The sequence below is a fragment of the Anabas testudineus genome, chromosome 17 (genome assembly GCF_900324465.2).
Source record: "Anabas testudineus chromosome 17, fAnaTes1.2, whole genome shotgun sequence".
Classification (NCBI taxonomy): domain Eukaryota; kingdom Metazoa; phylum Chordata; class Actinopteri; order Anabantiformes; family Anabantidae; genus Anabas; species Anabas testudineus.
In genome coordinates, this window is record NC_046626.1 from 11,768,581 (window position 1) to 11,793,634 (window position 25,054).

Consider the following 25,054-nt stretch of genomic DNA (forward strand, 5'->3'; position numbering starts at 1 on the left):
AAGCATAAAGTAGCATAAAATTTATATAACTGTAATATTTTGCTGATCTGAAAATTAGTAGTAGGTGTTTAAGAGGAACTGACACATCACACTGTAATGGTTATTTATGTTTTGGTAAAAGGCTCCAACACTTCTTTAAAAAGGTTTCTGCTTCAGTTTGCCGATGATGCGTGCTTTTAAATGTTACTCTGCATAAGGAGCAGGTGAGTTTCACTTCCTCTTTGTGGATTTAAAAACATGACTAATTTTAATGGCACATGGCCACACGTAAGAAAAACACACACACACAGCAAAAAACAAAAACATATGCGGCGTACTCGAAAAATGAGAGGATGAGCTTTTACTTCCTGAAAAGTCAGAGTTGTGTTTTGTTGAGTGACGACATGTTGCTCGAGCGTAACGGCAAGTTTCCAAATTTAAAACTCGCATGGGGCAAAATTGCTGCGCCGACAAACTGTCAACTAGTCATGAAAAAAAAAAAAAAAGATTAACAGACTATTAGGAAAGAGGCACACTGTGCAATTACACTTCTTCTGTTTCACAACTAAATTCTTCTATTATTTGTATCTTGATACCTGGCAACAGTCATGTTCTCTTTAAAACTCGATCATGATTATTTTGCACTGACGCAGCTCAAGCAAAATAGAGATCTCTGTATAATGTGATTTACAGCTGTGTGACCAGGTGAATGCATGAGGATTGTTGTTTTTCTTAATAGTTCAGACACAAGTGTGAACAGCCCACACATCCGACTGTTTTATTTCATACCGCAATAAAAAAAGTACGACTCCAGCAGATAATTTTTATATATTATAATACAGATGCAGAGTTGAAAGTTTATTCTTTAAACAGCCTAGTATTTTACAAGAAATAGATAATTACTTGGAACTTTTGAAGATGTCCTTAAAACAGGACATAAGTGGGCACGAATCCTTGAGCTCTAGCTTGCCGTCATTATCCATGAACACGCAGCAGAAAGGGGAAAGAGAAGGTACGGGGGTTTAAAGTGTAAGGGCAAATCTTTCAATAAATAAAACAAAAACAATGGATATAATCTTTCTAGCCTTTCCCATCATACCCCAACCATATATCAACACTTTAAAAAAATCTCAGACAATGGAGGCCAAATTTGTAATCTGTAGCGACTGTGACTTTCTACGTAAGGATGTTACTCGGGGTAGAGCAGTCGATGCCACTCAGACATCAACGTCTCTGCAGATTTCCTTCACATTGCTCTGTTGGCTGGTCGGATGTTTCATTAGTCAGTTTGCTCCAATCCACTTCTCTCAAGGATTTTTGTCAGATCATAAGTCTATTGGCAACAGGAAAAACACACCCTGCCTCAGAGGTTCCTGCTTGTTCACAATGTGGAAGTTTTGAGGGAGTACCAGATTTCATCTGATAAAGGGGAAACTTAAAACAACGGTGAAAGTTGTGGAAGCAGTTGGGCCGGGGCAAAAGTTTGGGTAGCACAGCTGCTGTTCAAATCGGATACAGTCAGTGGGGTTCTGCTTGGCTGCAGTCCCTTAAAAGTCTTCCAGAGTCTCAATCTCTCCCATATTCAATCTCTCAGATGATGCATTTACAGAAAAACCTGAAAATTAAAAAAAAAAAAAAAAAAAGCACAAATATGTGATTAGCAGATGACACCTGAAAAAACAGTAAGACATCATCAGGAAGGTTTTTGCAGATCTAGCAGCCTCACCTAGAAGGCTGGGGTCTGCGCGGACCATCTTCTGCTTCTTTTTCTTCTTCCCTGAGGTGACTGTCTCGAAGCGCTGCTGCTGACCACTCGTATGATTGGACTGGTAGAGCGACGAAGATCCTGTTCCACCCCAAACTGAATCCTGGGCAGGAGAGAAAATGAGGATTTAAAAGACTGAACTGTTACAAAGCAATCACGACCAAGTTGTGGTCTTTGACATCAGTCACTGACATGTTCTCAAGGATCATTTCTATTAACATTTATCTTCATTATCAATTAATTATCATTTTGTTGATTCTGTCCCATCTGTAACAGGTCTAGTAGCTGGTCTGGGCAATATAGCTGCCTTATTCCCGTTGTCTTTCAGATATATATAATGATATATAGTGAGAAAAGTAAATCACAATAACTATCAATAAAGCATATTCACACTGATGGAACACTATATATAATACATGTATAATTTGCCATAAACCAGTGTCATTCAGTGCAGCTAATTAATTTTTATTATATTTATCATGCTGCCAAATGCAAAGCACTTAAAAGCAATATCATCAGTAGCTCTACAAATCAGACCGGTTCATATGAAGAGATTAATTTTCAATCCCCATTAGTAAAAAACAAATAAACAGTCACATGTTTTTGGGCTGATCCAAAAAAGTAAAACACAAGAAAAAAGCAAATAAGCAATAGTGACCATGCAGTATTGCTGCTGCTTGCATCAGATCAGTGGCTCGGATTGGTCTGAACCCACGAGGCAGGAACACACAGCACATATTATTTTAAGGGAGCTAAAGGATGTTTTTTTTTTTTTTTAAGGACACTAAAAGATTCATAAAATGAGACTTAAGCATTTGGTTTCCGTATACTGAACCTTATATAAGTAATCAACCTGCTCACCTGCTGCTGTTTGAGCGCTTGCTGTTGGTTTTGCGGCACCTGTTTCTGTTGGTTACCGTTCTGTTTGGCACGACGTTCCAGGAACTGCTTGGCAAAGTCTTTGGCCTCGGGAGTGTCCCCCAGATAGGCCCTGACGTAGTCGTGCACCTCGTATGGAGAATCCACTTCTTTCAGGAAGGATGCGAACGTAGGAACTGGCAACAGATGGAGGATATGTGTGTGTTCGGCTTCTAGAAATAGTTCCTAAACAGTTGTGGAGGTGGTGAGTCTTTTACTAAACATATCTTTAAAGACTTACCATCCAGATTGTTGGCTGTGTTGAGGGTGTGCAGGGTTTGCTCACACCATTGCATGAAGGTGTCCTGTTGGCTTTTATTGACCCCCTGGAACAACTTTAGCAGCTTCTCCTCCTCTTCTACCTTCTTGTTGGCTCGCCCACTCAAAGAATTACTTCATGTGCAAAAACAAATATGGAAGTGAGACAAAATAAGTTATTAACACCCAAGTATTACTCATATCCGTCATAAGGTAAATCATGTTTTTCATCAAAGGTTGTGACTAAGTCGTTTTCTTAATAAATACCTGAGGTTGGCGTTCCCTTTGTTGTTCTTCTGCGTGTTACCCTTCCTGGTTTGGGGGGGCTGCTGAACAGCCTCCTTCACAGCCTCGTCCCAGAAGCCCATGTTAGAGTTGTGGGTGTCTCCCCAGATGCTGCTGGACTCTGAGCCCCAGTTAGTGCTGGTATTAACAGACCCCCATACTGAGTTGCTCAAAGATGTCTGTGAAGAGAGCAAGATACTGTTATTGACTTAACATTTTGTATTGGGACTGTGATTCCCGATTCTCCTTGAAGATTTATCTGGCTGTTACTGTCTTTGACAACAATTTGTTTGATCTGTAAAATGTGAAAAATATGATCCGATAACACGATTGTGAACATTTCTAAATGATCTGTGTAGGTAAACTGAAATGACAATATATCATATCGAGTAGCTACTCCTTTTTTTTTTTTTTTTATAAATAAATAAAAAATAAACAAATAAAATACACTAAAAAGCCATATTACACTGCTACATGGCTTTCAATTTCAAACATTAAGAAACTTTTCATATGCAGGTACATACAGTTCTATTTTGAGCGCGGGTCTGTTGGGTGACGATGGGGTGGTGGTGTTGCTGTGGCTGCTGCTCTTTCCGCTGTTTCATCTGCTGGGCTTCCTCCCTCTGAATCTCCAGCAGAGACTTTGTAATAACTGGCTGTTTCGCCACATTACCCCAACCAGACAGCTTGGATTGAGGGTGCTGAGCCTGTTGTAGAGCCTGTTGCTGCTGTAGTTTCAGGAGCTCTTGTTGCTGACGTCGCTGCTGTGGGGGACAAAGAGGAGTGACCAGTATTAGTTTTGGTACCATTTATATCATTACACAAATGTACCTTTGCTGTAGTAAAGATGTAGCACTGCTTGCACTCTTAAAATACTAGTGGTGGTAGAGTAACCCAACATGTCCAAAAAGGCTACTTCTGTTCGAGCTTTACCTCCTCCCGAGTCTGTCGTTCTCTCTCCTCTTCCACTTTCTGGATCTCAGCCAGTGACAGGGCATTCTGAGTCTGGTTTACAGCGTTGGTTGACTGCTGGCCCCATTTTGAAGAGGATGGAAGCTACAAAAAAGTGGGAAGATTTCTGTCAACTTATAATAATATATTTTATATACTGTCAGTTTTTGGTTTTTGATGACTAATCCTCAGTATTCTTACCTTCATTTGTGCAAGTTGCTGCTGCTGCTGCTGTTGCTGAAGTCTCCTGAGGGCCTCTTGCTGCTGCTGCCTCTGTCTCAGCAGCTCCTGCTGTCTTTGGGCCTCCTGTTCTCTCCTCTTCTGCTCTTCCTGTTGCTGTTGGGCCAGAGCAGCAGCCACTGCAGCAGCAGCTGCCTCTTCCTCTGCTCGCTTCTCCTCTTCACGCCTCCTCAGTGCTTCAAGTTCCTCCTGCTTCCTGCGCTCCTCTTCCTGCTAAGGTAGACAACATCACAAATTAAGGAGTCAAGTCCAGAAAGGAAGCTACATATGTGACATATTTTCGTCGGCTTACTTGTTTGCGAAGGTATTCTTCTCGTTTCTTTCTCTCCTCTTCTTCCCTCCTCCTCTCCTCTAATCTTCGAAGAGCCTCCTCCTGTGCCAGTCTCTCCTCTTCTTCTTTTTGCCTACGCTGTGCCTCTTCTTGCTCTCGCTGCTGTCTTAAAGCCTCCTCCTAAAGATTTACAACACAGGGTCAGTCTCAGTGCATCACAGAAAACTGAGCTCCAATGATCAAATCAAGTGCCTGTGACTTATATGCTTTAAATGCCTGACCTGTATTTGCCGTGCCCGCTCCTCCTCTTCCAAGCGTTTCCGTTCTTCCTCCTGACGAGCTCTCAAGGCCTCCAGCCGTTTCCTTTCCTCTTCCTCCCTTTTAGCTCTCATTTCTGCCTCACGCCTTTCCAGCTCCATCTGTTGGATGATGACAGTAAGAAACATATTTAAGCACACTTATCCCACACAGTGTTTCACCTCATTAGACCTAAAGATTAAATATTTCAAAAACCCCAATAAGGAAAATAGTATTAATTTTTAAATCTACATATATTCCCTATATGCTGACTGACTATCTAATTCAAGTCACAGTGATTGTTCCAATCAAATATGCAGAAATACAGTTTACCTTTGCAGTCTTTGCCTTCTCTAATTGTTGCATCTGCTCAATGGTAGGCGCCTGTGCCATGGAATCTATAGGTAAATCCCACACGCTGTTGCCATCCCATGCTACTGAGAAAGATAGAATATGATGCTGGACACCTGCTATAACATGACAGACAGACAGAAATGCATGAGACATAAAAGGCATCAACTCACTACTTGCAGCAGCTTGTTGGATGTTGGGGGTGCAGGAAGCCTGAGAGGATGGGTTCTGCATTTCCCACACAGAACCAGAGTCTGGTACAGATAGAGACCGTGTAACAGGAGGTAGGAGGCTCTCAGATGCTCTTTAAAAACAAAAAACACATAAAAATTCATATAAGCAATCCTTCATTGCTTCATGTGAGTAGAAATGGATAATTCCATAGCACTTGAATCAACATAAAAAGTTTTAAACGTGATGCAGAACAGACATATTTGTGCAAGAATGTGAGTGATATCAACCTGATCTTGAGTGCCTGGTATTGCTGTTGAAGCAGGTTGATCTGCTGTTGGTGCTGCTGCTGCTGTTGAAGAGGAGCTGAGCTAAGAACTGCAGCTTTCTGCTGGGCCAGGGCCTGAGCATACTGCTGCCTAAAGGAGGAAGACGGGTGGATATGAGGCATTAGAGAAAAGGGGAGGGAGAGACAGTTTTGAAAAATGTCAGTAAATCAATTATGTGCACTGAAAGGTTGGATATTATAATAAAAAAAAAATACGATTATGATGAGAAAGTCAGATAGAAGGCAGGAAGAGAAATGGAGAAGTAGGTAAAAACAGAAAATCATGTTTGACTGATTCACTGGTATGAAGAGTGACCTGTTGCAGAGGCTTTTTATATTAGCTACTACTAGTTTTAAAAGAATTTAAAACTCATCAGGCAAAATGTCTGATAATAATCCTCCCATACGGCTGGTCAGGCTAGAATATCTGTGTTCTGCTAGTAGAGAAGGACACGTACATGTACACCAGGTTCAATATTTGGTCTATATCTTTAGCATTAAACCAAAAGTGGGGCAGAACAACAAGTGTCACTGGCATACCTGAGGAGGTATTGATACTGGAGCTGCTGTAACTGGTAAAGGTTGAGAGCAGTAAGCTCCTGCTGCCTCTTCAACCTCTCTTGATCATCACCCTGGATTTCAGCAAGAGATCCAGAGAAAGACACAGGATAAATAAACACAGTTAAACAAACAAAAGAAAACTTATGAACATATGATAAGGAAGGGAGAAGACTGTGCAGTGGTATTAATCACCTGTGTACAGTCACAGTGGACTGTAGTTATGGATTAAAAAAAGCTTTGATGTAAAGAATTTACATGACAGTTTTTTTTATTAATCAAGTTAATTTAAGCTCTTAAGAAATAATTTCATTACCATACAGGAAAGACTATAAATTTAAAATGATTCTGGTGCTCGATTGTGTAAAGAACCTGAAGGTGCTACATGGAAAAAAAAAAAAAAAAAAAAAAAAAATCCAGAGAAAGAAGGAGCTTGAAAGACATCATTGATAATATTTCAGAGGACTAAGTCATTTATGTTAAAAACACAGCATATGTCACCACCTGCAGGTCATGGCTAGTACTGACAGCTAGTGCTGATTTATAACTGCCTTGTTATAAATAAAGAAACAGGCTGCATTGTGCAGACACATACTTGTAAAGGTGGAGGTGCAGGACCTGGAGTGAAAGGAACCCTTCCCCAAATCTTCATGATTTCCCCCAGAGGTTGAAATACTTCATCACATCCTCGTTTGACTAGCAGAGACATAGTGAAGTAACCAGCCTGGAACCATTCAGTCATCTCATGATTACTGAATGGACCTGCAGAAACACAAAAAAAGCACTGTGACAATATGCAATTTCAAATTGAATGCACAATATTTAAGACACATTTTGAGGACATAAAATCTCTTCCAGTCTCACCCTGCATCTCCCCCTGGGGGTCTTTGTAGAACCACTTAAGAGCAGCTTCATGTGTGAGTGGCAGGCCTGCAGGTTTAGGCTTCTCTGAAGTCTTGGCTGCAAGTCTGTCGTCATCCACCACACCATCCTGTAGGTATGCTACCATCTTCTCTGCCTCCTGGAAAAATGTTTTAGAATAATATTAAATTAATTAAAGCTCTGTTTAAATAAATACAACCTGAAATAGCAGGGCTACTTTTCCCCATACACAAGATTTTCTTACCTGCTCAAAGTGTTTCAGTCCCTCATCTTCATCTGTGTCATGTGACACAGTGGTAGGCCTGCCAATAGGCGCTAATACATTTGAAGGGAATGGCAAAGGATTGTTCATTGCCACAGGAACCTCCATAGGTTTTTGCAGTGGCAGCTGAATGCTTGGAGATGGCGCAGATACTTCTGTGCAGAACAGGAAATATTAGGTATTAAAAGGTGTGTCATGGTATGTACAACCAAGTCCTTCCATTTACTGTGAAGAAGAAGACTCAAATTGCACCTGTGAGAGTGGTAGATATGTGGGTCATGGGTAGGGTGTCCAGCATGCTGTTAGACATGGGGACATGCAGGGGGATTTTGCAGGGCTCTGGCGGGAGTTCCAGAGGCGGCTGACGTTCAATTGGCCTCTCTGTTTCTTCTGTTCTGCTGGGTTGGCTTGAGGATAAAGACTGGACAGGAACCTGCAGCTCTAGGACTGGGGTAGCGGCAGGCGGAGCAACAGGTGGAGGCTCCTCTGACACTCTGGGCAGCTCTAAAATAATTTAAAAAATTCATAATTTTGATTAATTAAAAAAAAAAAAAAAATGCTAAGCTGTATGACTTTTTAGTTTTATTCCAGTCTTTGCTGCGATTTGAACCAATATAATCACAGTTTTAAATGATCATATTTTCACCTCAAGTTAGGTGTTACTGCTGTAGAATGACATAGTACACAGTGAAAAAAAAATAATCACACAGAGCGTTAAGACAGAAATACAAGTAATCCTAGGTTTCCCTGAACAGACAACCTCAAATGTTCTTCGTTCCAGGTAAACCGTGAACTTGGACCACGGTGTTTCAGAAAAACTGTAATTTTGCATTCTGGCTAAAAACTTACAATTATATTTTATATAGTTTCCAGTTTTTCTTATTCAAGTCAATGCTATTAAGAATGGGCAATGAACAAGCTAATTGACTGACCTTTTCGGTCAACTTCTCTCTTGGCCTCTGCTTCTGTTTCTTTGGTCTCATTGGGTTGACTGTCCTCCTCCTCCTCCAAACCCTCTTCACACTCCTCCAGAGGTCTAAAGTCGAGCTCGGCTTCTTCCAGGATGGGTTCCTTGGAGGCCTTCTGGTAACACAACAAGGAACACAATAAAGCTTTTAGTCTTAGTAGGTACAGAAGTGGTCTGCTACACAACATCAACGGAAATGAACCATTGCTATGACTAGCACATACTTCAGTTCAGTTATTCAAAACTTTTCTCAGGTATTTAATGAAATACTTTATTGATCCCTTTGGGAAAACTGTTGTTTGGACAGCTGCTATAGATGTCTATCTCACCTTGAGTGAGAGAAAGGCCCCCGATGAGTCGAAGGTGCCAGCCTCCTCATCTGCGTCTTCCAGACACCACTCTGGCAGGCTGTCCCTCTCATCCTCCAGGCTGCCACTGCCTGACCGTGGCCTCCTGTAGCCACGCTCATCTTCTCTAGCGTCAAATGGAAAACGGCGACGCTGGTCTGGGTGTTCCCGCCACCCTGCTGAACGAGGCCCATCTAAAGAAAATGTGAAAATAGTTGGCATTGTACAACCAATATTAATCTCGTGATTAATATTAGCTTCATTAAGATGGGTGGCAAACTTTCTCACCACCTGTAAAGTAAATGAACACGCTAAACCCACATACAATAACAGCTAGTTTAGCAGAGGCTGTCAAAAGTACATGGAAGAGGGAAAAAAAAGTTTTACTTTTAAGTAATACCTGTTGTAAGTAAGAACATTCTGACTGTCAAGCTGACAAAGCTGTTCTTATACAGAGAAAAAACGCAGAGCTTGAGTAAACCCTTTAACTGACTTTGGTTGTAAAAATGTTGTTCCTGTGCACTGCAATGAAAAAAGCAAACAAACCACAGCTTATGGGGTGTGACACACAAATGTATCTTATAAAAAAAAAAAAGGCCAAACAACAAATAGGGCAGTGTACCACCAATACATTTATCAAAGATAAATGTATTTACAGTCAGTGCAGTGCCCACCTGGGCTTGGGGGGCACCACCGGTCACTGTCCCGTCGAGAACCTGCCAGGCGCCAGCCCCCCTCATCATCCTCACCGTTTTGATCATCACGAGACGTACGCCAGTTCTCACTCTCCGAACGTGTGAAGTCGTGCTTCCTCGGTAGCCCTGCCCCGCCGTCCTCGTAGTTTCCTCGAACTGCAAAAGAGTAAGATTAAAATAGTGAAAATGTGAACTTTCTACAGGTCAATAATTTAACTTGTCCAAGGGAAACTTACTGTGATTCATCTGAAAATGTCCTGGAGCAACCTCTGCAAGATTCACAAACCAGAAAGCAACAATCAATATATGCCAGTGAGTACATCGTATATTGATTACTTGGGTAGCAAATTTTATCACTAACCTGGTTCTTTTCGACCTGGCTTTTCAAACCTTCTGTCTCCTCTGTTGAGTAAAACAAACACCCATTAGGTAAAGTCACAATTAAAAGATGTAAAACTCTACATTTACTAGACAAGGTCTAAACAGAGCTGGGCACCACACATGGGTGTTTAATACCTTTCTTCCCAGCTCTGGGAACGATGCATCTCCCTCCCTCCACGACCAAAACCTTCCACATCATCAAAACTTCTTTGGTAAAACCCTCCATCTCCTCTTCCCCGGCCTGAAAACAATCACAGAATTACATTATACACGACCTCTAGATGGTTATGACAAAGTGCGACTGCTTAACATAAAGTAGCCTGAAGGTAGAATATTCCAGACTCACTTTCTGTAATGATTAGTCATGAATGCTGAGGTGAGTAGACTGACTGTATTTTTATATTCAGCTGACATTTTCTATTTTGTATTAATCTGCAGAATCATTATGCTGTACTCTCTCCCTTTCCATTTCCATTGAGAAGATGCTCTTGTGGTTTTTAATTCATCTGTACTCTTCATGATTCTTAAACAATTTCCTGAATGAAAAATGTGAATGCCTTGTTACCTGCACAGAACTGCAAACTCAAAACTGTGGTTCTAAATGTACTGAAATGCTGTGTTTTTTACCATCTAGGATTCATTAGAACGACTGAGTGCATTTGTGCAAACAGTGTGCCTATTTCCATATTTAAAGCACAGCAGCTGGGGTTAAAGTATGCTGGGCAAGCACAACACCTACTAAGAGCTAATACTACACCTCTTGTCTCTAGCTCTGTCTAAATTTGTTGGATTCCTTAAAGGCATCTAAACTATCTGCAGTTGCTGTGATTCTGAAGCTGTGTGGACAGAATATGTAAAGAGTTACAATAAAGGCTGATAAAATCCAATTTATTACTTCTGCACCTACTTATCACTAAAATGAGAAGGAAGCATGACACAATCACGCATGGTTGTAGTTAAATTACCTCTACCCCTTGAGGTACTTCGGCCCCTTGGTGCCCCTGCTATTGGACCGCCTCCTCTCCCTGTCAGTCTCAGTACAGCTGCACTGTTTACAGACATGGAAAAATTTCTCTGCGAATACAAAAAAGGGGGAAGGGAGCAAGGGGAACAAAAGTCAACTCTCAACTTTGTATTTGCAACTACTGTATATTTGGAAAGCTAATTAACAAAATCAAGGTCTATTTCAATAAATGACAATAGGAAGACAACTGGTCTTCAGACAACACAAAAAATATTTTTGTTTTGTTTTTCTGTTCTGCATCACGTTTAAAAAGTTAGAAAACGGTTTGTGGTCTTAGCAATTCTCACAAAGATAATAAATAAGTGACATTGTGACAGGTTCTCCTACCTGTTCCTCCTCTGTAAAAGACACGAGTGCCAGAGGTGGCAAGGGCTCCTCTTGCAATATGGGCAGAAACTCCTTATCATGTAGGTCTATAGGGATCTGGAGGAGAGAAGTAAACAGTCACTGGCTTCACTGATAAGGCTATGACAGATTGTGTTGTTACACAACAAATAAAGACGATATAAATCTAATCCTAGCAGTAACATCATTTGTATGCAAACCTCAGTGACTGCAAGCCTTTATGGACAGCTCAGACAGTATACTCACTTTGTTATCTTTTACATAAAGTGCTAACATTTCTTCTCTCCCGTAGCGATACTCTGCAAGTTTATACTTTGGCATTGCAGGTGAGAGGGGTGGAGAGACAACAGCATTGCTGCTTCCACCACTTCCGCCACCACCTCCGGACAGGGCACGGAGCCTGCACAAGAAAAAGGACACTAAAAGCAGAATGGCCAGAGGGAGGGGAGACATCACTGAAGCTGAACTTGCAAATGACATGTCTAAACATGTATGAAAAAGCTGCAGTAGGCCCCAACAGAAACCAGTTCCACAACCTACAAATCACTTCCCTCAAATTAAACATGAATTCATGTCAGTTAATTTACCATTCTGGTCCAAAGTTAAGTGTCTGGGTTTCGGCCATTATTCCTTGAAGTTCTACAAATAAAAAAAGAGAAGAAGAAAAATTAGCAACACTCACTATATACCTTTGAAAAACACTTGCATCCCCTCTGTGTTGTAGTTTTCCCCAACTAGCATAGAGAACAATAGTCCTATAAACACACTCCCTTTTTAGGCCATTTTGCAGAACAAACATAGCCCAGTCTGTGAATTTAATTGTGTTAATAATGTAGCAATGCAAGCAATGTAGGGATTTACCTAGTTGTGTATGTTTAGCTAAAATTAGATTAGGTTAAATGCTGCAGCTACAAGCTATTTTCACAGTAAATTGACCACATTTGGTCTATGATTAGCCTACAAAACCAAAATCAAAAGAATATTTTTTTCTTGTTTTTATTTATTATGCAAATTGTAAATTACATTTTCTGTTATTCAAATTATCAATTTATGCAACTATAATTACCTAATCCTATGTAATATGCTATATTAATTTATGTAAATGTTTTTATTTGAGATTCAATTAATCCAACATAATATTCTTAATCTAGACAGCGCTTGGAAAACTATTTAGTTCAGATTTTCTAAGCCACTTTAATATATTCCAACTGCTCAAGATATATAGCCCATCCCACTAGCGCACAACCAGTGTACAATTTCAATCTGCTAAAGCTATTTTAGGAAGTCTCCCAGCCTGCAAAGCGGGTATGTCAGACACCTGTAATTGACAACGAAGGTGGCTTTTACTTCTGCAGATAAACTATAAAGCACAATTATGTAGTGCCAGCAAGAGTAAATGTTTGTTTACGTGAGTGTCTGCACTGCCATGACATTTCGGATGAAAAGAAACAAACCTAATGCGGGATGCTTCCTCAAATACTCTGCACAAAAGGCGACTGTAGCCTCACAATACCAGCGACCATATGGAAGTCAGGATAAGCCACGTGTAAGTTGCCAGTTAAAGCAACAACTACAGCAACACGACCGATGTTAGCCACATTTCTAACAACCCTGCTGCAAACTTTGCACATCTGTCAGTGTTAACAAAATCCAGACGTTCACATAGCGTTGTGATTTACTGTGTGTCAAATGGTTAACTAGCTCACCAACTTACTAACAACTACTTAAGTTTTATCTGTTTGGTTAAGTCAGGTATACATTTGTAATAAAGCACACAGCAAAACAGAAACATGACTGGTCGCTCGGTCCTAGTAAAGTTGTCTGTAATGTTATTTGTGAAAATAGTTTAATGTAACGATGTAACGTTGACGCTAATCTAAGCATAAATACACAAATCTAACGTTAGCTCGTCAAGTCGACTTCTCGTCATGTTAGCTACAGATCTTAAGCTAACATTACTTAGATTAGTGAATTGTGCTGAAGTTGAGTTTCAAAACTTCCAACAAACCATGAAAGGTTAACTGGAAATCATCGGATCTTCAGTTATCAACACTACGTTTGCTAACGGGGCAAGCTAAGAACTCACAAACTAGCATGGTTAACTGAGCTATTTGCAAGACATCAGTATCCACTGACATGAGCCAACATGTTTTCTAGCCAATAAAATTTGACAGTGGAGTTTTAGCTATGTTTAAAGTTGACATAAGAGTTGTCGTTAAAGTGCCCCTTTACACATGCTGGTGCCACACCAGGATATTTCACTAACCAGCAGGACGATAGCCAACGGTGGCTACGCCAGCGCGTTAGCTGGCTAGTTGCAGTTGGCCAAGTGGCTAGCTAGCAGCGTTTTCTCCCAACATAGCTAAAGTACGTATGTCGTACATTACATAAGTGCTGACAAGCATTTAGACACATGAGTAGAGATCGTGTCATATCTGACGAACATAAACATCTCATCTGACAGTAGTTAATCCCTATCCACAACCCCTGTACATAGAAAGCTAACATGTTAGCTGACTAGCTACACGCGGCCTTCCAAGCAGCCTGGATCCACAACAACATTTCCTCGTCAGACCGCCCGCGCTCCACACGACCCCGACCCGCACACCGAGACACTGGAGCCCGGTGCTGCAAGGCCAAGTATACATGTTGGTTTTAAATCAGTCTCCAGCACCCCAGCTCGTCAGAATATACCTATCGGACATGGTACTTAACTTCAATGTACGATTTTTCTTTACCAGTGTATTAAACTTTGGCTGTCTTACCTCTGCTTGTTCTGACAGCACAAGGTTTGTATACGAGTTGTGGCTCTCGGGGCTCTCTCTCTCTCTCTCTTCGTCTTCCACAAGATGGCTGAGTATCGGTCACATGACCGCAGATAAAAACCCGTATGCCATGGAAAGATTTGCTGACTGCTGGTATTCACATACATCGAGGTGAATAATATAACTGTATCGATTATTTTATGTTATATGATCTTACTGTGCACAGTGTCCTAATTTGATTGTATATAACTTAATATACAATTGTATTAACAGTTTCTCCGATAAAAGACTGTAGTCCCAGTTTTGCTGTCCTATACACTTGAGCTACTTTTTAAGTTTTTGAACATGCTTATTATTGCATATTAGCATATATAATCGGTACAAATACAACCACAGCTTAAGTAACAATCACACACACACACACAGAATCTAGTTAATTAGCCTTTGCTTGTTAGCTTAGCACTGGCAGTCACCCACACCAGAACCGTCACGTAGTGCAAAGCTTATAGATGAACTAAAATGCCAATTCTGTTTTGTATAATGAGTTAACAACATGAGCCATGCTGGTAATTGACCGGTCACACCAGTATAACCACGACTGCTCCAGTTCGTGTAGTTAATACCAAGTGGTTCTACCTGTTGGCCTTCAGGTGACATCTTCAAAAGCACCGTGTTGGTCTCAGGAAGTGTCTTTAACTCCTAGGAGTTGTTGAAACCTGACGGTAATTTACAGATTTAAGGTAAGTGAACAATGTTATAAAGGTGACATGACAGCTAACAAAACATTCGTTATGTTTACTAGTTAGTTTCAAGTCAAAATGTCACTAGCGAACTGCTAGTGCTAGCCAACATAGCATGCTAATTAGCCAGTGCTTTCTCCAGACTGTTAGGTAGTTACTTAGTTAGTTAGTTAATTAGTAAGAGTAATTAACTAGTAACCAATGTAAGGGTAATGCGAAGAATGCAGCTATTTGTTTAAAAAATACAAATAAATAAACTTGCACATATTTTTATATACTTTTTTGTTGACAGTAGTCAAATGTGCAGCTTAACTTTAATTATATAATTGCAAACGAAAAAAAAAAAAAAACAGAAAAACGTAATTACAAGACATTTGCAGTTCTTTAGTTTTACTGTTTTAATGCTGTTATGAAATATATTTATTTATATATATTATTATTATTATCATTGAGTAAAGGCCGAGTAGGAAGTTTCCTGAGGTCTCAGATGACAGCTGCTGTTGTGCTGGCTCGTTGGTCTAGGGGTATGATTCTCGCTTAGGGTGCGAGAGGTCCCGGGTTCAAATCCCGGACGAGCCCTGGTTTCGTTTTTTTTTCCACTGCTAGTTATTCCCTCATCATCCTAGTTGTTCTTACCTTTGTGTTACAACCTAAGAAACAACAACAACACCAAAAATCCACAAATCTGTAGAAACATTTACATTTAATAGTTTCTGTAGAAACATTTACATTTAATAGTTTCTGTAGAAACATTTAAATGTATTTGTTTCCTCATTTCTTCATTTATTTATTTCTGTTTCATGTTGTGTCTGTTGGTGGCCCTAAGCCCAGACTAAAGCAGGATTGGTCAGATGGCACAACAACAAATTTCCCTGCAAGACATACACATTATAAACAGAGCAAAATATGTGACAATGCGATATAGGGGATATTGTCAAGCCAATAGAGAATTTGTGGATGAACTTAAAAGCGCTGTTCACACCCGATGCCCAGGCAGTCTTGCAAAGAAGAATGGCAAAATGTTCCAGTTTCCAGATGTGCAAGCTTAATTGAGACCTATCCACACAGACTTCATGCTGTATGTCAAAGTCGCCAACTTTATATTGACCATGATTGATTGAATGTCAATAAAAGGATGAAACATGCAAAGGGGTAAATACTTTTTATAGGCACTGTATGCTAGGTTGTACTATCTGCAAGTGTTTCTTTCAGTTTGCTCTTGTTCATCCTTGCACCTTGCAGCAGGTGAAGTTGTGCCAAAAATTTCAGCTTTGTCCTGAATTCTAAATTTACAAGTTTTGAATTTGTTATTTTTTATTGAACCTGTCAGAAAGGAATATTTATTATTGAGTTTCATCCCACTGGAGTGCATGTGATAGTATTTTAAATGCCCCCACCAAGTTCACCTCTGAAGTAAGGTTACTGCAGTATATGCATTAAAGTGTTTATTCATGTAATAAACACATGTTTATTATTATTATTATTATTATTATTATTATTATTATTATTATTATTATTATATTTATTTTATATTAATTCCTACTTAAGTCATTTGCCATCCTCATCTACAGTTCAACATAAATAATAAAAATTGTTTCCTGTATGCTTCAAAAGTTGTTCCATGTGTACATATAGTATTTAATACTGTGTCTAATCAAAATGTTGATTACATTTAGAGTAAGAAAACTAAAACAATGACCCCGACGTGATTTGAACACGCAACCTTCTGATCTGGAGTCAGACGCGCTACCGTTGCGCCACGAGGTCTGAAGGGCAGTGGTCGTTAGCATGCTAGATAAAGATGAGGATGAAACAGTCCTTCCTCTGGGATAACTGTGTCTCTTGAGTGGACCTACGTTTGTTTCTGAGGTCTTACAGTGTCTCAAATGTTTGTATGGTCCCAATCGATGTGATGGAGATATACATATATATAGATATAGATAGATATGTATAGATATACATGTGCTGTGTCGAGGTCCATATTTGTAGTCTGTGTCTGTGTGTTCACAGGAATATTCAGTCATGTCGATGTCGTGGAGTGAACAGTGGCCGGTTAGCTCAGTTGGTTAGAGCGTGGTGCTAATAACGCCAAGGTCGCGGGTTCGATCCCCGTACGGGCCATCATCCTTTTCCCTTCTGCGGTCATTCTCGCATCATTTCTCCGTGTTATTGTTTTATATTGCTTTAAAGCTGTTTGTTATTTAACGTCAAAACCTTTAAATAATAGAGCTAAGAAGCTCCATACAGAAACATAAACGACGACGACCCTGAGATAAAAAAAACGAGGACTCTTCCACATGTCATACGTGCAGCGTTGGTGGTATAGTGGTTAGCATAGCTGCCTTCCAAGCAGTTGACCCGGGTTCGATTCCCGGCCAACGCAAACCTTTTGAGTTTTCTTATTAGTATTTGTTACACTCTACCTGCAAAACACATCGTGAAAACAGGGTGTTTGCAGATTTTAAATGAAGTCAATGTGTTGAAAAATACATCTATAGATGTAACTGCCCAGCAGACTTTCGTGACGATATATTATATTGCACAAGAAAACAATGCCTATAATTAACATTAAAGACAAATCTGCAGTAAATTATAAATCAGCTATTGGTTATATTATCCTTCACTTAGATTGCCCTCTTAATTGTTAAAAAAAAATGCTGTGTGATATAAACAAGTGATATTGAATAAGATTACAGATTGATGACCACACCTGGTATAAAAGCATGCACCAATGCCACAAGTTAACTTTACTTCGCTCTGAAGGGTCTGACAGCCACAAAGGTTATGGTAACTCAATAAGTATGGTCTGAGTATTTCGCACACATGCATATTGTGAGCACTGATTAATAATAGATGTGGACGTCGCTGTAGAGAAAGATGAAGGAGTTTACTTGTTGAACAGGAAGTGTGTTACTGTTTCCCCACTACACAGCAAGTTCATTTGTTATCCCATTCACCGGTGTTAATCCTGCTTACCCTCATTTTCCCTCTGTTGCCATGGATATACTATTCCTATGGCAACTGCTGGCTTTTGTGGATGGCCTCGGGCCCCCTCCATAGAGGACTCATACTACTGTGGCTTGACGCACAGCTGCACAGCTGTTTGTTGTTTAAGTCTTACATTTTTGTAAAATGAACTCCATGAATACACTGATACCGGATGCCAGCGCTGGTAGGAAGAGGGCTGTGATCAGATTTGTAGCACACGTATTGCTGTCATAAGAGCCAGCGCCCCAGGCTTTCTAATTTTCAGTGGCAATGGAAACCAGAGCTTTGTCTTTAAAGATGCATGAGACGTCTTGAGCAGCAGAGAATAGAGATGGAGGCTCAGCCAGAGAAAGTGTGTCTGTGTCAGAGAGAGTGAAACAAGGGAGGGATGAGGTGCACACGACAGTAAAGTTGCCAGTGGCGGTGAGGGCCAGAGTCAAAGTGAGTACAGTGTCAGGACAATTTGAGTGTGGGGCAGGTGGGGGGCCTCCACCTGCTGAATGAACACCATCAGTGTTGGGGAGTACCATGGGTTACGCGTGGGCTCAGCCCTGCTCAGCATTGTGGCGGGCTGCATCATCATTGGGGTGTCCAGGGAGTGTGACGCTGACGCTGTAGGAGGCATCTTTCTAGGAGCAGGAGGCCTTGGTGAGTTATTTGATGAACAACTGATCCAGTTGTGGGAAAGGTATTAAACTGTCAAAATGTTTGGTCGTCTTACTTAAGCCTCTAATCCTTACGCTTTCTAACTCCCCACTTTCCAGTGTTAAACATGTTAATGACAATTTAAACAGAACCTGGAGCCCAAGCTCTGTTTAACAGTACTTAGTAGTACTAGTTTTATGCCTTTCTAGTTTAACAGCAGATTTTTTTGTTTGTGGTTTTTGCGCCTTTCCATTTTGGTTCCATTTGTTTTTGGTTATCATATGGTTCATATATAGCCCGTATTTCTTATTTGGTGTGACAACAATATCATAATTTTAATATTTTGCAACCTTCATCAAAGTTGCCCGGGTTCTGGCAAATTGAGTGACTACTTTTCTACATATTGAGTTTTAACAAAAATAGATTTTTCCAATAATAATTTTTATGCATGTAGCAGTGAGGTCAAGTCAAGCCAATGTCAACAGAAGGGAAAACACTCATCTTATTGTCATCTGGTTTAAGGAAAACAGTTGAAAACTCAGGTGAAAGATCAGTGGCCTGTGACATTTTCCACCACAGTTACACCCTCGCGATCATTTGATACAACAGCGTAACTGGAACCAGCTGATAGCCGGATGAGTTGCACTGTTTACTGGAGAGGAAGAGCAAAGGCCAGGGCTTTTAATCTGAGGGAGACAACATCAGCATGTGCGATATAGTTAATGTGAAACACATTCTTGCTGATGATTTGAATTATTAACCCGTCTTCCCAATGTGTAGAAGACTTTGGCAAATCAAAACTGTACATAACAGTTTGACAGAGATATTCACTCTGGCAGCACTTGTGCAGCTAAGTAGCATCTAATTATGTGGAATGGGGTATATACTGTATGCCATGATGCCTCCTCCAACACATAGGCTGACTAATGAGTATGAACAGAGTGTTCCCGGCAGATTCTTTTCGCTCCTTCTGCAGTTCCATGACATTTTAAGCACAGACATGCATCACAGACACTGTCAGGGCCTGCCAAGGTTTAATGCCAGTTCTTCTGACTTATGAGAGAAATCAATAACTGTTGTTGAATTGGCGTGCCACTGAGAGGCACACAAACCCTGTGGTTCAATATTAACTTTGTACTTGGATTTGGACAGGAGGAAACATCACACACTGTATCAAGACATTTACAGTCTTGTTATTGCTCACTATGTGTACAATTATACGCACTTCTAAGAAAAGGGAAAAGCTTTTTTTTTTACTTCTGTTGTGGCTCACAGGCAATAATAGCAATGAGAGTTTACATTTTGGACACTAAAACAAATTAAATGAGCAGATTTCCTTAAATTAGAAAATGCAGGTAATTAGATTTATGCTTCTGATATCTGTTTATAATAATATTTTCCTCAGAGCCTGTAGCACGTAACATTTTCCTCCACCCCTTTCTTTCAGCCCACTTTAGTGTAATTTGAGGACAAAACATAAATATTATTGCTAATAATAAGTGAATAGTGCTATCTGCTTTTCAGGCCTGCTCATATCAATCTACCCCTTCATAAAAGCCTGGCTGAACATCAACCATATTCTGCCATCCTTTGGTAAGTTGTTTATTTGAATTACTCATAGCTGAAAAATCAGTTTAAAGATATGTGCATTTGAATACATTTTCACATCTTGCTGTTTCATCACGTGTCATGCTGTGATAAATATGACTCATTTGTTCAATTTAATTGTTCACGACATAAATGAAATAATATTTATCATATGCATGAAACATTTTGACTCTGAACAGTTCTTAACTTCCTAGGAAACAGGGTGCACCCCACGCCTGCCAATCCTGCTCCTGAACAACCGATAGAGACACTAAGACGAGAAGGTGAGTGTCTGATCTAGTCCTTCCCTAAACTGAAATCAGCTGTTCCGTAACATTCAGAGGTATCGTGTTCAGCTACTTGACCGCTGAGCCATCAAGTGCATGTCTGATATTTCTTGATAATAAATTTGTCTGTCTATTGGCGACCTAATAGTTAACACCAGTGAAAGAGATGCTGATTCTAGGTGGTTACTGCAGAGCATCAGTCATCTCACTGATATTTCATGTGGTGCAGCTGAACAGTAGATGAAAAATATGATGAGATGGAGGACAGATGTCAACAATACAGAGCTGCTGTGCTGAGCGAATTAAGCAAAAATCTTGCATGCAACACCTCATACATTTTATAGAAATCTTAATTACACCATACAGCAATGCAGTGTGATTACAAATTATAACACTTAGTGTCTCAGTGCTGAGCTCCAACTGAAGTAGGCTCAGCTCTTTCAGTTTTTCCCTTAATCAAAAAGACCAATAAGCTGCACCCAAACTCTCATATGATATGAAGCTTCAGCTTCTTATAGTGTACATGTCTTATGTCCATAAACAACATCTAATCAACTCCAGTTAATGATCAATCCAAGTATGTGTCTGCCTTTTTCCTCGAGTTATAGTTGGCATAGTTTGATATCGCTCTCAGATTTCTTTTACGGACCAGCGTAACATGTACTGATGTGGTGTACAGTATGATGGTGCAGATCTATCTGTTCTCTTGTGGCTGTGCAGTGACCCAGAGTCAACTAAATCTGGAACGTTCTAAGAGTCGTATGGGAACCTTTGTGGAGGGCGGACCAATGGCTGAGACCAACCCGGAGGAGGGGTATGAGATTGAAAACCCACACTGCCTCCTGCAACTCATATGCAATTGTAGATTAGTGGTTTACACACAACAAATTGAACTACACTCATTTTCTATACATATCTTAACCAATTTATAAGAGATCCCATGACCACAATGTTTCCCTAATCTCATTTTATCAACTTTACTATAAATTGTGCTACACACAGGTTGTACAAAAACACTATTGCAGATAAAGTTAATATAAATGTTTTATTGATTAATATTGTATATGATATTTATTAGATAACGATTTGCATGGGAGCACTAGGTGTTTACGTGGTGGCTACTGATTTAAGTTCTTTATATCAAAATAGTTCTATGAATATATGACTCAATATATACTGACACACAGCTTTCTATATAGTAATTATATACAGTAAATACTTCAATAAATACTGTAATCCATAACATTGGGCCTTGCTCACCAACCATTCTTGAGAAGAAAGTTCTCCAAAAAATGTTATAATATGATAATATTTAATTATAATTGTTTTATTACTACGGATTTCTTCTTAGGCAAAAACTAAATCCACAGCACACTTATGCATATAGTGCAAATTTAAGAAAAGGGTACTGGTGAATGAGAGCCATTATGTTATTGCTGGATTATCAAGTGGAACCACACTTTTACTTAGTTTAGTGCTTAATTATATTAAAATAACATTCACAATGACTGTAGCCTTGCTTTTTTGTTATTATCATATGGAAATGCTAACGAGAGATGTGCTGCTTCAAACTAATGCAATAATTACATCTGATCTGCTCACATGTGTGTTTACTTTAGTCCCCATATGCAAAGTTATTTTTGGGTATGGGTAGACACTTATCAGTTGCTACATGATTAGGTTGCTAATTAATCTCTGTCTGTGTTGTTTTCCTTTTGATGCCACAATAAAATGTCACAGCATAGAACAGACTGAGATCAGAAATCAGAGATTTTATGAGATGGCAAAAACAATAAACTAGGTTATTAACTGCCTCTGGTTCACTTTGTTAGTTTATAGTTGACTCCAGGACAAGTAGGTGGTATTATTTATTATTATGTGTAAGTTTAATATATAGCACTTTTGTCTTTACAGCTGCCAAGAAAGCATAAAAGCATGTTCTGCTTTGTTGCCTGTCAAAGCCATTTACAGGAGAAAGGGGATTTCAAAAGCTATTACCTCCTTTTCATAATCAAACAGTCGCTTTGGATGTTGTTGCTATGGTAACCCATATACTGGATAGGTTTCAGTCATATCACATTTGATCATTCATCAGCCGGTTATGCCATGTGTTGACCAGCGTGGCTCAAAACATACATACAATGTCTTTTTAAGGCCTGATGCACATAAAGTTAGACAGTTAAAGTCATGTTTACTACTGATTTTGTAGCTTTTGAATATAACAACAGCTGAAACTGAATATAGTTTAAAAAATCTAACTAGATTTAATGCATGTTACTATATGTCAGCCTGGACTAAACTATCAAAACTAACCAGACAATGCATTAACATCCTTTATGTAGTTCAGTAATTTTACAGCACTGCTTAATGTAATGACATGTAGCTTAGCATGAACTCATATGGTTGTTGTAGTACTGGGTGGTAAACAGTTTGAGTATACCAGTTACAATTTTCTGCACAGCATGAATTCTTCATATACAGTACTGGCAGATGGTCACATAGATGAATCATAAGCAGTAATAATTAGGTAAACAGCATGATGCACAATAATTGTGGCACATAAACCATTTATAACTTTAATAATTGTATGTTTACTAAACTACAATGCCAAACAGGATGCTGGTACACCTGACTAGTTAGGTAGCATAACAGTCTGAGACGTGAGAGGCTACATTGCGACAGTAGATGATACGTAGGCAGAGGATGAGGGGAATTAAAGTGAAGATGCACCAAAAGAACTATGCCTAAAACAGGATTAAAGCTCTAAAGGATTAAATGGTAACACCAGCAGTTTACTTCACTTTTATGTGTTGTGTTACAAAGAGTGATTCAAGGCCAGTAGCTCCAGAGAAACCAGTGAAGCCAGTGGACAACACATATCTTAAAAAGGCATTTTATGACTGATGGACGATGTCATGCTTGAATGATGTTGTTCGAAGGATATTTGTGCAGTAATATTAGGTTTGTTTAACATTTGTAATAGAAAGTTTGACAATACTTTCTTTTATGTAAGAAACTATGTACTCCTAACAGTAGAAAAAAAACACAAACCTATATGCTGTAAAGGCCCAGACACGCATAAAAGGAAATAGCATAGTATCGTGCCAAAGGGCCACCAAAAAGATGATTATCTATTTTCACAATTCTTTTCATTTCTGCTTAATCAAACATGCTTTGTGCTGCTTTGGTCTGTTGCAGGACTTCTGCAGACATGCCAGATGTATTATCAAGACGGAAACTGAAGCAGTTACCTTCCGATCAAGACCTGCCATGATGCCCTCCTATGACCCGACTAGTATTATTCAGTTTTCTTTGCTGATGTATGTCATTAGGTTCCCTTCAAGTGTAGTATGAAACATTGAATCTTTCTGAATAATTTGTTTCGCTGTGTCATCTATCCTACTAATTGAAATCACCTCATAGTATTATACTCATGTAGCCTAATAAACATATCTGAACATTAAATTGTGATGGTTAGTGAAGCATTCCTTACTTCCTGGCACTAAGTGGCACTAACTAAATTAAACCCAATAGTCCCACTTGTGTACAGGTCATCTCATCATCAGTGTTACCAGCCTCCAGTTAAAAAATTATTATGGTCGTTATGTGTTGATGGGGCTCTTATACAGTACAAGTCTGCTAAACTTTCCTGACTGGTATTTATCTTGAGATGGTCAATTGTGAATGCATGCATGTGTACAGACACACACAGTCAACTGCACCCCCGCAGTGAAACATAATACATTTATATTCAGGACAGCAAGAGGCAAAAAGGCTGCTGCATGGGCAGTGGTGTGGTGGGGAAGAACACAGTGCTCTGATAAAAAGTGTGACATGCTGTGAGGCTGAATAATGTTGATGGGCCTCAGTAACTGGAGCCTCAGGAGGCTGGGGCGCTTTGATGACAACCAGCAGTTTGATTGTTTGCCTTAAATCACAGTAGCTCTCCACAGTCTCTCTGTGTCTGCATGGACTTACGTAATGGAGTGTCACATAATAAATGTTTGATTAAACATTATCTATACACGCACACACACATACACACACATTCTTTCACAAAGAACTGTGAATTAACACTGTTTTGAAGGTGTCTTGTCCAATATCAAGAGATATGAGTATATATGATATGAGTCTTCCATTAAAAGCAAAGAACCAATAATGTTCTTTTGAATAACTTGAAACTGAATGTAATAAAAGAAAAAAGTAAACATCAGAACAGAATATTTTTGATAATATAACAAACAAAAATAGCCTTAACCTGTTTTTCATGACATAACCTGAGACGTCTGACTGTGTCTGCTGTGAAGGGTGCAGACTGCATGTTTCAGCTCTTTCCAAAGGTGTTGTGTATATTTTAGATCAGAGCTCACAGAAGACCACTTCAGAATAGTCCAGCTTGTCTACACTTTACAATATCCCTCTGTTCAATCTGGGTTACTCCCTACGTCCAGGGAGGTTTACTACAGTCACGCAGTCTTCATCAGGAGATGGAGTTAGGTCGCTGGAAATGTTGAAACTTTGAGCTATGGTCAACACGTTTAGGACTTCGCCCCTAGGACAACTTCTCATTCATGACAGTGAGAGCTCCGTCAAGAGGAACTTTAGTTGGGTTTGTTTTGTCATCTGCTATATTGAATTGTATGTACTGAAGAAAATTGTGTGATATGGTCAAAAGCAGTAGAACCAGAGAGTCGACCATGAAGTTGTGTAGTTTGTCAAGGTCTTTACAAAAGAAAAAGGATGCTCAATTGAGGCATGCAATGGATT

The 25,054-nt window shown here is 39.6% G+C and overlaps 2 protein-coding genes and 4 non-coding genes across 17 annotated transcripts; 4 read left to right on the plus strand and 2 right to left on the minus strand.

The window, feature by feature from the left end:
* Positions 1 to 1,000: 1,000 nt before the first annotated feature.
* On the minus strand, positions 1,001 to 14,155 carry gigyf2 (GRB10 interacting GYF protein 2). 11 transcript variants are annotated; one of them, XM_026374238.2, is made up of 29 exons: positions 14,041 to 14,155; positions 11,863 to 11,914; positions 11,522 to 11,675; positions 11,258 to 11,353; positions 10,872 to 10,980; positions 10,042 to 10,147; positions 9,887 to 9,927; positions 9,762 to 9,794; positions 9,580 to 9,681; positions 8,813 to 9,024; positions 8,449 to 8,599; positions 7,769 to 8,020; positions 7,499 to 7,671; positions 7,237 to 7,393; positions 6,968 to 7,134; positions 6,355 to 6,446; positions 5,777 to 5,905; positions 5,489 to 5,619; positions 5,298 to 5,398; positions 4,949 to 5,086; positions 4,689 to 4,847; positions 4,358 to 4,609; positions 4,139 to 4,261; positions 3,730 to 3,969; positions 3,188 to 3,384; positions 2,904 to 3,055; positions 2,606 to 2,799; positions 1,706 to 1,847; positions 1,001 to 1,594 (listed from the first exon to the last, which is right to left on the minus strand). In XM_026374238.2, exons 2-29 carry the CDS (start codon positions 11,898 to 11,900, stop codon positions 1,527 to 1,529), a joined length of 3,909 nt encoding a protein of 1,302 aa, XP_026230023.1. In that variant the 5' UTR covers positions 11,901 to 11,914; positions 14,041 to 14,155; the 3' UTR covers positions 1,001 to 1,526. The 11 variants fall into 11 exon arrangements, with proteins under 11 accessions (XP_026230023.1, XP_026230020.1, XP_026230024.1 ...); XM_026374235.2 differs by having other exon boundaries at positions 4,358 to 4,606; positions 9,505 to 9,681; XM_026374239.2 differs by having other exon boundaries at positions 9,505 to 9,681.
* On the plus strand, positions 14,147 to 24,394 carry kncn (kinocilin). 2 transcript variants are annotated; one of them, XM_026374241.1, is made up of 5 exons: positions 14,147 to 14,211; positions 19,938 to 20,006; positions 20,201 to 20,284; positions 21,008 to 21,101; positions 23,486 to 24,394. In XM_026374241.1, exons 1-5 carry the CDS (start codon positions 14,166 to 14,168, stop codon positions 23,559 to 23,561), a joined length of 369 nt encoding a protein of 122 aa, XP_026230026.1. In that variant the 5' UTR covers positions 14,147 to 14,165; the 3' UTR covers positions 23,562 to 24,394. The 2 variants fall into 2 exon arrangements, with proteins under 2 accessions (XP_026230026.1, XP_026230027.1); XM_026374242.1 differs by lacking the exon at positions 14,147 to 14,211 and adding an exon at positions 16,778 to 18,416 and having other exon boundaries at positions 20,216 to 20,284.
* On the plus strand, positions 15,288 to 15,359 carry trnap-agg. Its single transcript has one exon. It is a non-coding gene; the product is annotated as a tRNA-Pro (tRNA).
* trnaw-cca lies at positions 16,476 to 16,547 on the minus strand. Its single transcript has one exon. It is a non-coding gene; the product is annotated as a tRNA-Trp (tRNA).
* On the plus strand, positions 16,828 to 16,901 carry trnai-aau. Its single transcript has one exon. It is a non-coding gene; the product is annotated as a tRNA-Ile (tRNA).
* Positions 17,092 to 17,163, plus strand: trnag-ucc. Its single transcript has one exon. It is a non-coding gene; the product is annotated as a tRNA-Gly (tRNA).
* Positions 24,395 to 25,054: the final 660 nt, after the last annotated feature.

Bases quoted from the DNA above. Each gene is read 5' to 3' on its own strand.
- kncn (XM_026374242.1), top strand. From the start codon at position 18,269: ATGAACACCATCAGTGTTGGGGAGTACCATGGGTTACGCGTGGGCTCA. The intron at 20,007-20,215 runs GTAAGTTGTTTA...TTAACTTCCTAG, and splicing joins CCATATTCTGCCATCCTTTG to GAAACAGGGTGCACCCCACG. The intron at 21,102-23,485 runs GTATGAGATTGA...GGTCTGTTGCAG, and splicing joins GAGACCAACCCGGAGGAGGG to GACTTCTGCAGACATGCCAG.
- gigyf2 (XM_026374228.2), bottom strand. From the start codon at position 11,755: ATGTCATTTGCAAGTTCAGCTTCAGTGATGTCTCCCCTCCCTCTGGCC. The intron at 5,402-5,488 runs GTGAGTTGATGC...TATCTTTCTCAG, and splicing joins CCAACAAGCTGCTGCAAGTA to TAGCATGGGATGGCAACAGC. The intron at 4,610-4,688 runs GTAAGCCGACGA...TGTCTACCTTAG, and splicing joins AAGAATACCTTCGCAAACAA to CAGGAAGAGGAGCGCAGGAA.